At 44.0% G+C, this 13431-nt stretch overlaps 1 protein-coding gene across 2 annotated transcripts in view; it reads right to left on the bottom strand.

Annotated features, from left to right (window-relative positions):
• Window positions 1–4151: 4151 nt before the first annotated feature.
• The window catches only part of Tmcc1 (transmembrane and coiled-coil domain family 1), a 170493-nt gene continuing 161213 nt past the window's right edge, over window positions 4152–13431 (bottom strand). For both annotated transcript variants that reach the window (XM_045133589.1, XM_004651578.2), the window contains 2 exons: window positions 10241–10376; window positions 4152–8121 (listed from right to left, as the gene is read on the bottom strand). In XM_045133589.1, the coding sequence (XP_044989524.1) occupies window positions 7807–8121; window positions 10241–10376 (451 nt within the window). In that variant the 3' untranslated portion in view covers window positions 4152–7806. The remainder of the gene's footprint in view (window positions 8122–10240; window positions 10377–13431) is intronic.

Raw genomic sequence — 13431 nt, 5'->3', positions numbered from 1 at the left:
CATGGGTGCTCAGGGTATGATTTATGCGTTCATGCTGTTATGACAAGCACTCTTATCCTCTAAGGCATCTTTCCAGCATTCTCTTTTTTTTTTGTATGTGTGTGTCTGTGTATTTGTGTATGCATGTGGAGGCCAGAGGCTGATGTAGAGTTTCTCCTCAATTCCTCTCCACCTTGTTCTCTGAGACAGGCTCTCTCACTGAACTCAGAGCTGCTTCATCTAGACTAGCTAGGAAGTACTGAGAGGCTCATGTCCCCACCCCCGCAGCGCCGGGATCACAGGCGAACCCCATTAAACCTGGCATTTAAAGTGGGAGCTGGAGACCTGAACTCGGGTCTTCATGCTTGTGCAGCCATTTTACCCACTGAGCCACTTTCACAGCCCCCACATTTTTTGAGATGTCTCTCTGTTGATCCACATTGATCTCAAATTCACAATCCTGCTGCCTCCACCTTGAGTGCTGAGGCTACAAACAAGCATGAGCCCCCATGTCTTGCTTGGGGAGCCATCTAACCCAAGCTTGTCTCCTTACCTCCACTGTGACTGGTGAAAACTGAGGTAACAGCATGTTACTGTTCCCTACATGCCGGCTGTCCTGCCCCACACAAACTAGTGACTGGTGCCAGGTAGAGTTAAAAATAATACATTTAGGGGCAGGAGAGATGACTCAGCAGTTAAGACACTCGCCTGCAAAGCCTAATGACCTGGGTTCAGTTTCCCAGTACCCACGTAAAGCCAGATGCACAAAGTGGCACATGCACCCGGAGTTCGATTTCAGCATCTAGAGGCCCTGGCGCACCCATTATCTCCCTGTACAACTCTAGGTGGGCCACTTCAGAGTCCCGTGTTGTCACACATTAGAAACTTCAGAACTTCAGGGTGCGGTGGCGCACTCCTTTAATCCCAGCACTGAGGAGGTAAGGGGCAGGAGAATCATTGTGACTTTGAGGCCACCCTGAGACTCCATAGTGAACTCTCTGTGTCTCTCACTCTTTCTCTACTTTCAAATAAATAAATAAATGAAAAAAAAATTTTGTTTGTTTTTTTGAGGTAGGGTCTCATTCTAGCCCAGGCTGACCTGGAATTCACTATGGAGTCTCAGGGTGGCCTTGAACTCATGGTGATCCTCCTACTTCTGCCTCCCAAGTGCTGGGACTAAAGGTGTGCGCCACCACGCCTGGCTTGAAAATATTTTTTTAAAATAACACATTTGAATCCCTCAGGTGAAGCACTCATTTCTAGATGGACATACCCTCCTTCCTGCTGCTCAAATCTACCTTATATGAAGTTCTTATATTATCAGCTTTCCATTCTCCAAAGATTTTAATTTGTGGGGGGCTGAGGGGAAAATGGGTACACCAGGGCCTCTTGCCACTGCAAATGAACTCCAGACACATGTGCCACTATGGCTATACGTAGGGAATAGAATCTGGGCTGTTAGGCTTTGCAAGCAAGTGCCTTAATTGCCAAGCCATCTCTCCAGCCCAGATTTTTTTCTTTTGAGACATTCTCATGTAGCTCTGGCTGGTCTTGAACTTTCTCCGTAACAAGGATTTTGAGCTAACTCCTGATGCTTCTGCCTCCACCTTCCAAGTGCTGGGATTACAAGTGTGCGCCACCATGACAATTCTAAAGGTTTTTTTTTTTTGCTTGTTGTTTTTCGAGGTAGGGTCTCACTCTAGGCCAGGCTGACCTGGGGTTCACTATGGAGTCTCAGGGTGGCCTCAAAGTCACAGTGATTCTCCTACCCCTACCTCCTCAGTGCTGGGATTAAAGGAGTGCGCCACCGCACCCTGAAGTTCTGAAGTTTTTCACGTGTGACAACACAGGGGACTCTGAAGTGGCCCACCTAGAGTTGTACAGTACAGTGCTCGTGGTGCAGCTCCTGATGAAGCCGTGGGGTCACACAGTGTGCAGCCACAACTTTGTATCTGGCAACCAGGCACTCCCAGAGAAACCTTTTTTTTTTTTTTCTTTTTTGAGGTCGGGTCTCGCTCTAGCCCAGGCTGACCTGTAATTCACTCTGTAGTCTCAGGATGGCCTCGAAACTCATGGGGATCCTCCCCACTCTGCCTCCAGAGTACTGGGGTTAAAGACATGTGCCACCACGTCCAATCCCGCAGCAATTTTCAAAGTTGTCATAAGAGGTTCCTCTTCCTGTCACAACATCCAGGGTAGGGTCAGGTTGGGTGGGATATTAGTAGCTTATGGATAGGGTAGGAGATACAGGGTAAGCCAGAGTAGGATGGTGAGAGCCTGAGTCATCTGCCTGCTTGGTGTCCTGCAACACATTTGGAGCTTCTGTATTTCCAGAGGCTTCCAAGCTGATGGGGAAAAGCGTGAATTGAAATGACTATTTTGGAGGTGGGGAGGTGCTCAGTCAGCAAAGTGCTTGCAACGCAAGAATGAAGACCTGATCCCCAATACCCCCTGGAGAGCAGTTGAAGAAGATACCGACCTCAACTTCTGGCCTTCACACATGTGCATCCACCCTCACGAGTGAATACTTGTACACATATGCATAAACAGATATTACTATTTCTGGGGCTGGGGAAACTGGTTGATAAAGTGCTTACCTTGCAAGCATGAGGATCTGAGTTCAAGTCTCAGTACCTATGTAAAAATGCTGGATGTGGGAGTATATACTTATTACCCCAGGGCTGGGAAGATGTAGACAGCAGGATCCCTGGGGCTCAATGGTCAGCCAGTCTAACCAAATTGGCAATTGCCAGGACAATGAGAGACCCTGTCTCAAAAGAGGTGGGAGGTGTTTCTGAGGGTGACGCCCAAGGTTGTCCTCTGGCCTCCATATTTACATGCACACACGAATACCCGCATACACATGTACAAGTAAATTATTAATTCTGGGGCTGGGATGTTGGCCGACTCCTTGCCTAGCATGTGCTAAAATCACTACTTTTTCAAAAGTTTATATTTATTATTTATTTACAAGTACAAAGACGGGGGGAGGGTAAGGAGAGAGAATGGGCACATCAGGGTCTCTAGCCACTACAAATGAACTCCAGATGCATGTGCCATTTTGTGCATCTGGCTTTATGTGGGTACTGGGGAATTGAACCTGAGTCATTAGGCTTTGCAAGCAAGTGCCTTAACCACTGAGCCATCTCTTCAGCTCCCAAATCATGACTTCTTTAACAAAACTACAGACAGGATTAGGCTGGATAGTAATTCTAAATGTTAAATGTTTAGCAAGTCTGTTTCCACCTCTCATAACAATTTTAGTAAATTCTGGAAAGGAATGTAGATTAGGGTCATGAGATGCCAGATTTGGGGAGCATTGCTCCACCAAAGAATTTAAAAATAGTCTTTATCTAGCAGTCTGAAGGAATCATGGAAAAGAGTAAGCCTGAAATGATATCTATAAAAGCCAGGGAAGTTGTGGCCACTGCCCCATACTTCAAGATACTGGTGACGCTGACACATACACACAACACTCCTGTCCTCCCCCTTCACTTCTTCTTCCCTTTCTCTCTCCCCTCTCTCCCTCTATTTCTTTTCTTTTCTTTTCTTTTTTTTTTCCCCACCTAAGGTAGGGTTTTCACTCTAGCCCAGGCTGACCTGAAGTTCACTACGTAGTGTCAGGCAATTCTCCTACCTCTGCCTCCTGAGTGCTGGGATTAAAGGTGTGTGCCACCACGGCCAGCCCTCTATTTGCAATGCACAAACCAGTAAAAAGTTTCCAGAGTAGGGCTGAATAGATGGCTTAGCAGTTAAGGCACTTGCCTATAAAGCCTAGGTTTGATTCTCCAGTGCCTATGTTAGCCAAATGCACAAGGTGGCACATGCATCTGGAGTTTGTTTGCAGTGGCTGGAGGCCCTGGTGTGCCCATTCTATCTGCTTCTTCCTCTCTCTCTCAAATAAATAAATATAAATAAATAAAAAATTTCCAGACTGAGCTGGGCACAGTGATACGTGCCTTTAATCCCAGTACTTGGGAGGCAGAGGTAGGAGGACTGCATGAGTTTGAGGCCACCCTGGGAAGACAGAGTGGTTAACCTGGGCTAGAGTGAGACCCTACCTTGAAAAACCAAAAAATAAATAAATAAAATAAATTCAGACTGAAGCACTTGCCCCCAAAACAGAAGACACAGAAATGCAGAGCAAAACAAATCTGAGTCCAAGCAGCAAGTTAACAGCTGAGGTCTTTATTTCCATTTGTATATACAGTCAAAGTGCTGCTGAGAGTCAGCAGCAACCAGACAGAACATAAATTTAATTCTCTCTCAACAATTAGCAGCTTACAATCTATCAACTACAGTGTTAACGTTCACACATTCACAAGTATTTCTTTACTTTGCAATTCGTGCAAGTGAGTTTTTAATTCTTACATACTTTGATAGAACACACAGTCTAGTAACCAGCCCCTACTGAGGGTCTCACCTAGCATACACAACACACATAAATGTTAACGCTTCGAACCACATTCAGAATCCCAACTTTCATTGGGGGGTGGTGGTGGTGGTGGTTTGAGAACCATTATTTGCTTGTATCAGTTGGTTGATGATAGCGGTTGGTTTTGTTTTGAATGCTTATTTTCCAAGGCTAAAAGTTAGCTCCTCACTGGAGCACACTCAGAAGCCAGCACTTCCTCTGACTAACTCAAAGGAACATGAACTCAGAAACAAAACCATCTACAGTGAAGAACACTCACTTCTGGGGCATGGCTGGCAAGGAAGGCTTGACCCCAGTGGTATTCTTGGCATCAGAGATTTATCCCAGTTGGGGCAGGGAGTAGACCCCAGATAGTGTTGTCTACTTTTTTTGTTGTTGTTGTTTTCAAGGTAGGGTCTCACTCTAGCCCAGGCTGACCTGGATTCACTATGGAGTCTCAGGGTGGCCTTGAACTCACGGCAATCCTCCTACCTCTGCCTCCTAAGTGCTGGGATTAAAGGCGTGCGCCACCACGCCCAGCCTGAAGTCTACTTTTTAAGCTGCTTTTGTATCTTAAGGAGCCAGTTGAGAGAAAGCCTTCCTTGCCAGGATGAACTGAGTATACCAAGGACCTGAAATTGGAGCAGACAGCCCTCAATATAGAATAATGGCCATACTACAAACTCAGCAGTCACCCAGGCCAACACAGCCAGCCTCACTCACCCAGGCTAGGCACCAGCATGAACAAGTAACCAAGGAATGCTTTGTTTTAATGGGAGTGCAGTCTACTTTTTAAAAAAAGCATTAAAGTGAAGGGGTGTCTTAGAACAATTGTTACTACAGTGGATTTTAGCCAAAAGGCTGAGAAGTGATCAGAACAGTTGTTACAGTTGTTAAACCATTAGAGCAAGGTTATTGAAGAGGGCTCTGCACAGACAAGAGAATCCAAGGATAGCTACAATGCAAAGAAACTCAAAGGCAATGGGGATGGGCAGCAACAAGTATAGGCAGGCAGGAAAACAGAAGCATGTTACAAAGAGCACTGGACACATACAACCACATACAACTGCTGGGCCTGGTGAGTGATCAGGGGATAAGAGAGTGAGAAAGCCATGACAATACCTGACTCCCAAGACAGTGTGAGAGAAGATGCAAAGTCAGTGTGGGCCTGTTTGGCTGGAGTTTGGGGGCTTTTCAGAGGTGAAAAGCATCCTTTCATAGAAGCTATCTCTAGGCAAATAAGAGCAGTTTCAACTTATCTCTCAAAATGACACCCAGGGCCTTCGTACAGGGCTATCTTTTCCACTCTGAGCTTAAGATTAAGCCAAAGCAGCAACTGCTAGTTGGGAAAGGTCACACCTGCCTAAAGGTGCTGCAGTATTTTCAGGCAAAGAATATATAGGCTTGAGAGGATTTGTTTTGGCATGAACATGAATTGGTTTTAATGACTTTTTTTAAAAAAAGAAAAATCACCTCCGTGGTCCCTGCTCTAGGTGCTAATTGTGAGGTGAAAGACAATCATCAGTGGATGGGGTGAAGACTGGGGTACCTGAGTTAAAATATCAAAGTGGTTATGGAGACAGCACACTGACTCTGTGATGGCCAGTTTGCTGGAGCAAGAGGAGGCTGGAACTGTTACAAAAACCATTCTTTCCAACAGACAGGGCAATACTAACCTAGTTTCGAAAATGGGGTAAATGGGCACAGCACATGTTCCCTGCACATCATATGATGCATAGAACAAGGCCACGAGGAAAAGCGTTTGTGACCCAGTGTATGAGTAATATGAGAAGATTAGCTAAGCTCTCTAGAATGCTCTGAAGGCTCAAGCTCCACCAGGGAGATGGAACAGGCTACAGATTAGGGATGAAAGCTCAGCTTACCTTCCTAACTATTTATAAAAGTCCACTGAGCATAGTTAGGTTATTAAGTCTGTCTAGGTTAACAGGAAGCTGGCAATATTTTACACCCAAAATTTGGGTCCTTCTAACCTGACATTCCCTCTTCTGCTTTGTGGGAGAATCATTTTCAGTTGATTCTCTTAGGCAGACGGAATAAAGCTTTGGAGTTCAGGATGCTGAGGCCAATATGCAGACAGAAGACTCCGTGTCACTTTGGTTTCGGTAATTAGGGTGTTAAACAATAACTTAAGCAAATATAAGGAATTACTTATGACCCTTAGAAGATAATCTCATTTTCTCCTAAAGACAATCTTAGTCCAAGGTCCTGGGTGAACATTTACCTGGGACAAAAAAAAAATAATAATAATGCAGTCTACACGTTGGTCTGTGGAGACTGTGTCCCCCTCTCCAAGCTCCTCGCCTCTCCAATCAAGCCAAGCCCATAAGGTGATGGTGGTGTTGGTGGGGTGGCGGGCACCAAAAAGCAGCAGTGGCCAGAGTGAATTTAAGCCGCATCTCAAACAAGGGCAGCAGAGGGCAGCACTTCCAGCAGTCTCAAATGGTTTTGAGACAACAGGGAGCAGCACACTTAAATATCCACAAGGCTTCATTTAAAAACATCGCTTCTTTATTTCAAAGGAAAATAAAAGACCCTCCCAACCCTTTCCAAAAACCCCAATAATAATAATAATAACAATAATAATAATAATAATAAAAAATCCTATTAGAAACCACAGGAAGCACTGAGAGTTTGAGTATTACATTCTTCAAGTATGCTGTTCGGATTTTTTATTTTTAAGTTTGTAACTATACACATATATATAAAAAAAAAACCTTAAAAGTGCGGCCAAGGGACTTTACTTCATAGGATTAAGGGCTACTTCACAATACTGTATAAGACTGTGTAGTGATCCTGTGGGGCGTGGTGCTCTCACTCTTGCATCCTGGCAAAGCTAAGGAGGGGCGCAGGCTCAGAAGTGATACTTCCAGGGTTAGCGTAATAAAGCCAGGGAGATGAATGTGTTCTTCCATGGTTGGGGAAAATCCACCCTGAATCCAAAACTTCCGACATGGAATGTGGTGGGACTTCACAGTAGTTAGTTTGGAGGAGAGGTGGAGCCCAGACAGGACTGGTATCAGGCGTCACTGGTTTGCCCTAGTCAGGTCTTTGCATCTTTTTAGTGGATTTTAGCGCAGTCCTTCACACCTCGATACAGAATGCCCCTCGGTGTGCTGCAGATGGTCGGTTCAGGTTAAAGAACTGTTTTAAGATTTGCATCCCAAGGAAAATCATGCTACATAAAAATGATCCAAGATTTTTGCCCAAAAAATGTCTTGGATAAAATCTAAAAAATACTATTGCAATTGCGTCTCTTGAAGAAAAAAACATTATTCTAAATGTAAACAGATTCACTCAACTCTCTTGTAGAAAACTTCAGAGTAGGTATGCTGCTGTCTAGATCTCACGGCATGCACTGGCCAGAGGGTGGGAAGCGCTGCTCTCTGCCAGCATCATCTTGGGGGTGAGAAGAATCGGTCCACATAGCTGAAAAGGGCATCCCAGTGCTTCCAGAGAAAGGCAATGAAAGCCACAAGGAATAAAGTGCTGAACGTCCTGTTGCGAGTCTTCATGAGGGGGACCACACAGTTGGCTACCGTGGACACAAAGACCAAGAGGACTGCCATGACAGCCAGGAGGATGTTGATGAGTTTGCCCAGAAGGTTCCGGGCAGTGGCATTCTCCAGCCCTTCCAGCTGCACGACTTGCTGCTGCTGCTGCTGAAGCTCCATCTTGGAGATGCGGGTCTGGCAGGCCTCCAGGGCCTCCTGTGGGCCAAATGGGATGGTTAGGCTCCTGCTTACAGTACCGAGGCATGCCAGCCAGAGACTTCCTGAGCTATGCCAAGCATTTCAAATAGTTAAGAGTCTTGAATATGAAAAGCCAGATGTAAAACTCACTGTGTATGTGATTGTTGTTCCTATTCCTTCTACTGCATTCCTGTGGGATGCACTGCCTGCAGGAAGCAGTGGGCGTACTTTATTTGGCTTAGAACATTTTAATAACAAGATCTCAATTATATTTTTTCTTTTAATAACTATTGGTCTAGGGCTGGAGGGATGGCTTAGCAGTTAATGTATTTGTCTGGGAAGCCAAAAGACACAGGTTCAATTCCCCAGGACCCATGTAAGTGATGCATGAGTCTGGAGTTTGTTTGCAGTGGCTGAAGGCCCTGGTGCGCCCATTCTATCCTCTTTCTCTCTCTCTCTCTCCCTCCCTCTCTCCCAAATAAATAAAATGAATAAATTAAAAAAGCAAAAAACAAAAAACCTATTAGTCTAAATTATACAGGATACATGTACTTGTTTAACGAATTTTTATTTGAGAAGTTTTTCAAATATCTTCCTCAATTCCAATCTCTGCTCCTGGGACACACTGTTGTCCCATGTGTGTATCTAGGTACATGTGTGGGGTTGCTATTTTTTTAAAAATTTTTTTTTTTTTTTTTTATTGAGAGTGACAGAGAGAGAGAGGGAGAGAGGTAGATAGGTAGAGAGAGAGAGAATGGGCACGCCAGGGCTTCTAGCCACTGCAAACGAACTCCAGATGTGTGCGCCCCCTTGTGCATCTGGCTAATGTGGGTCCTGGGGAACCGAGCCTCGAACCGGGGTCCTTAGACTTCACAGGCAAGCGCTTAACCGCTAAGCCATCTCTCCAGCCCATGGGGTTGCTATTTTTATTTCCTGTTCTGTTGTGAATAGTGTTCTACAGAGGAAGTGATCCACAACTTACTTTTTCCATTTAATAGTGGTTCTTGATTATCTCTCCATATCTACACAGATACCTGCCTCATTCTTTTTAACTTCTGCATAGCATTTCATGTTATGCTATGTCATAGTTTACTCAGTCAAGTCTTCCTGAGACTTTTAGGCTGTTCCCAGCATCTGCACTCTGAAATCATGCAGTGAACATCCTTGAACATGCTCTGTTGCACACTGTCATTAGAGGGGAAGAAACTGTGACTCTGCCCTAAGAGGGTCACATACTTCCTTTTCAGGTTGATCTTTGTAAAGAGGGTGTGCTGACCACACACCCTCTTTTCTAGTGATCAATTTCTAGTGACTAAAACCCTATGTGAATTTCATTCTAATGTTCAGGGGACAGAACTTTCTTCTCTAGCTACAGACATCTTCCAAGTCTGGTAGTGGCAGAGGCCCTTGGTTTCAATGTATTATGGATTCTTATGATATCAAGATGTAGGCATCTTTATGCTGAAGCTAGCTTAAGAATGGACACTCTTGGGAGGGAAAAACAACAACTGAATGCAAATAGAATTCTACGAGCTTTTCTTGACATTCTACCCACCTTGTCTTTTCCCATTCTTTTTTTTTTTTTCTTCAAATGTATGTGTGTGAGAGATATGCATGTTTTGTGTGTGGGTATGTGTGTACATGTGTTTTGTGTATGTGGAGGCCAGACATCAATCTCAGATATCTTACCTGATTGCTTTCTTACTTTTTTTTTTTTCAAGGTAGGTACTCACTCTAGCCCACGCTTTCCTGGAACTCATTCTGTAGTCCCAGGCTGACCTTGAACTCATGGCGATCCTCCTATCTCTGCTTCCTGAGTGCTGGGATTAAAGGAGTGTGCTACCATGCCTGGCTTCATCTTACTTTTTGAGACAGGGTTTCTCACTAAACTAGCTTGCTGCTTGGTCTAGATGAGCTAACCAAAAAGCTCAAAGGATCCTCTTGTCCCTGCCTCCAGTGTTGAGACTGTAGGCACATGTTATCATCTCCAGCTTTTTACATGGTGCTGGGCATCTAAATTCAGGTTCTCATGTTTGTGGGCAAGTACTTCACCCATTGAGCCATCTCTCCAGAATCCTTCCTTTCTTCTTTCTAACCCTTCAGTGTTTTGCTTTTATCACTTGCTGTTCATACTAACCTGGATGTCCCGAGCCCGTTCATAGGACTGATAGGCAATTTTCTCTTCCATGCTGGCCAATTCCTGCTTTAAATTCAAGATTTCATTTTGGTGGAGTTCTGTTAGGTCATTTAATTGTTCTTCTAATCGTTCACATCTAAGAAGAGAAGAGGGTTAGAATTTTATGTGTTCTGTATCTTTCTTGTATAAAATCCATTCTGAAAAAACAACAAAGGCCCAAAGTAACTGAGTTGCTTGGGGTAACAGGGCATGCCAAATGATATAGCAACATGGCATTCCCACAGTCTCAATATCCCTGGTTACCTTAAGCATATCCATGACACTGAGGCAGCTTTTATTCTGTTAAGTAGCACATGGGAGAAGCATAAACTCTTATTAGAGTACAGTTAAGCAAGCCTCACCAGAAGATAAACAGCACACTAATGGAATCCAATCTTCTAGCTGTCAATACATTATTCTAACACTAGACAGCTTGCCTAGATGTTTGTGATTCAGGGCTTTAGAATGCCAGAGCCACAGAGGACCAAGCAATACATGGGATATTTGTCAACACATATTTTCTCAGAACCTGCTGTATGCCAGGCATGTACCAAGTACTAGGGAATCATAGTAAGGAAGATGGAGCATCTGCCTTTGGGAGTTCATTTTAGAGGGAGAGGAGAGGCAGAAAAACTAACAGGATTTCAGACAAAGATCAATAGGGGTATATGGCAGAGTGCTGGGTGACACCAGATGGTAAGAAAGGTTTCTTCCCTGTTAACCCTCTTCAGCAATGAGAACTAAAATTTGAATGATACAATCAGAGGTTTAGAAGATAAGCAGGCTAAAGATGTGAATTGAAAGTGTCCTATGCAAATGAAAACTTCTCAAGGTGAAAACTAACCTGGCATGTCATGGGGTTGAAGTAGGCCAGGGTAGTGTGAAACAGGAAGAACAGAGAAAGAGAAGGTTCCTTGAGAGCAGGGATCATTTTATCTATCTTGTAACTCTAGCACTTAAGTCTGTATCCATGGAATTTTACTCTATGTAAAGATGGAACAGGCTCCAAGGAAGAGATCAGAGGTTCCAGGTGGGAAAAGAACACAGGCAGAAATACACAGACTAACTAGAATGGTAGGCGGAATTGGGATTGTGGACTACACAGTGAATGGGCCCAAAGTAGACTGCTCTGTGTGTGTGTGTGTGTGTGTGTGTGTGTGTGTGTGTGTGTATGTGTGGTAAGGTCACATGCTGGATACAGGCTTTTAGGAAGATGAGTTATCTGCTAGTAGCAAAGAGTGCATACTAGGCAGGCATTGTGTGGAGTCCTGGGATCACAAGGTCAAGCACAAGAAAGTTGAGGACTATTCAAAATAAGGTCTCCAGCTCTTGGTGATGAGAATGGAATCATGTGTGTCAGTGAGATGGCAGATGAGCAGGGCTCAAACCCACAGGATAACACACTGAGGCACATGTGAACCTCAGGGAGTTGTGGATCACTGTGAGTTCGAGGCTACCCTGAGTGAATTCCAGGCCAGCCTGGGCTAGAGTGAAACCCCACCTGGGAAAAACAAAAAACAAAAGTAAGGCTGGCCCAAGTTGATGGTAACAAATGTGGTGATTAATCAAAACCTATCAAAACTAAGATCCAGAGGCTAAAGAGGACTCAACACTAAATCAGTCTGCCAACAGGTCTGCCATGGCTCAGGGAACACTGGAAGAGGAGGTGGAAAGATTGTAATAGCCACAGAGTGGGTAGGAATATCCTGAGGCACAGTCCCTAGCTACCCCACAGGGACAGACTGAGGCCTTCATGACCCCACAATGAATACCATAACCCTGCTGAGATGGGTCTCCAGGGAAATGGGAGCTGGGGCGAGGGGATTAAAGAGAATAACCTGTTATAATTAATATAAAATAAAAAATAAATATTAAAAAAGTAAGACTGGGAGTAGTCATCCCTAAATTCCAAGTATTTAGCAGGCTAAGGCAGGAGTATTATGACAAATTTGAGGCCAATCTAAAATAAGCAAAACAAGAAAGCAAGCAGATGTGCCAGAGTAAGCCCAAATATTTAAACTAGCCTGCTTTCTTTCACCGTGTATGTGTGTGTGTATGTATTTTTTTGGTAGTGCTAGAGATGGAACCTATTATCTTATGCATGTCATGTAAGGGCTGTACTACTGAGCTACATTCACACTCTTTTTTTTTTTTTTTTTGAGGTACGGTCTCACTCTAGCCTACCCTGACCTGGAAATCACTATGTAGTCTCAGGGTGGTCTTGAACTCAAGGTGATCCTCCTACCTCTGCTTCTCAAGTGCTGGGATTAAGGGAGTGCACCACCACGCCTGGCTCTATGTTTTATTTTTTGTTTTTTTCCAGGTAGGGTTTCACTCTAGTCCAGTCTGACCTGGAATTCACTATGTAGTCTCAGGATGGCCTTGAACATATAGTGATCCTCCTTCCTGTGCTTCCTGAGTACTGGGATTAAAGGTGTGTGCCACCATGCCCAACTTTTTTATATTTTTTGTCCCTCCCCCCTTTTTTCTTTTTCTCTTTTCTTTTCTTTTCTTTTCTTTTCTTTTCTTTTCTTTTCTTTTCTTTTCTTTTCTTTTCTTTTTTGAGGTTGGGTTTCACTCTAGCTCAGGCTGACCTGGAATTTACTATGTAGTCTCAGGGTGGTCTTGAACTCATGGCAATCCTCCTACTTCTGCCTCCCAAGTGCTGGGATTAAAGGTGTGTACCAACATGCCTGGCTCCCCTCCCATATAAGCATTTTATTATTCGTGTGTGTGTGTGTGTGTGTGTGTGTGTGTATGTTCGTGCATGAGTGCAAGCCTATGTGTGGAGGTCAGAGAACAATGCTTGGGTTGGTCCTCTGATTTTCCATTTTATTTATTTATTCATTTACTTATTTATTATTTGCATATTCATTTACTTATTATTTGCCAGGACAGAGAGAGAGAGACAGAGAATGGATGAGACATAAGGAGAGAATAGGTGTGCCAGGGCCTCCAGTCACTGTAAATGAACTCCAGATACATGTGCCACTTTATGCATCTGGCTTTAAATGGCTATGGGGAAAATGAACCCATGTTGTTAGACTTTGCAATCTCTCCAACTTCTTCATCCCTTATTTTTTTAAAAAGTTTTATTTTATCTATTTATTTTGAGAGAGAGAGGGAGAGAGAGGCAGAGAGAGAGAAAACAG

This window comes from Jaculus jaculus, chromosome 14 (genome assembly GCF_020740685.1).
Source record: "Jaculus jaculus isolate mJacJac1 chromosome 14, mJacJac1.mat.Y.cur, whole genome shotgun sequence".
Classification (NCBI taxonomy): domain Eukaryota; kingdom Metazoa; phylum Chordata; class Mammalia; order Rodentia; family Dipodidae; genus Jaculus; species Jaculus jaculus.
The sequence above is the reverse complement of the archived record's forward strand: the minus strand, read 5'-3'. Positions and strand labels throughout refer to the sequence as shown.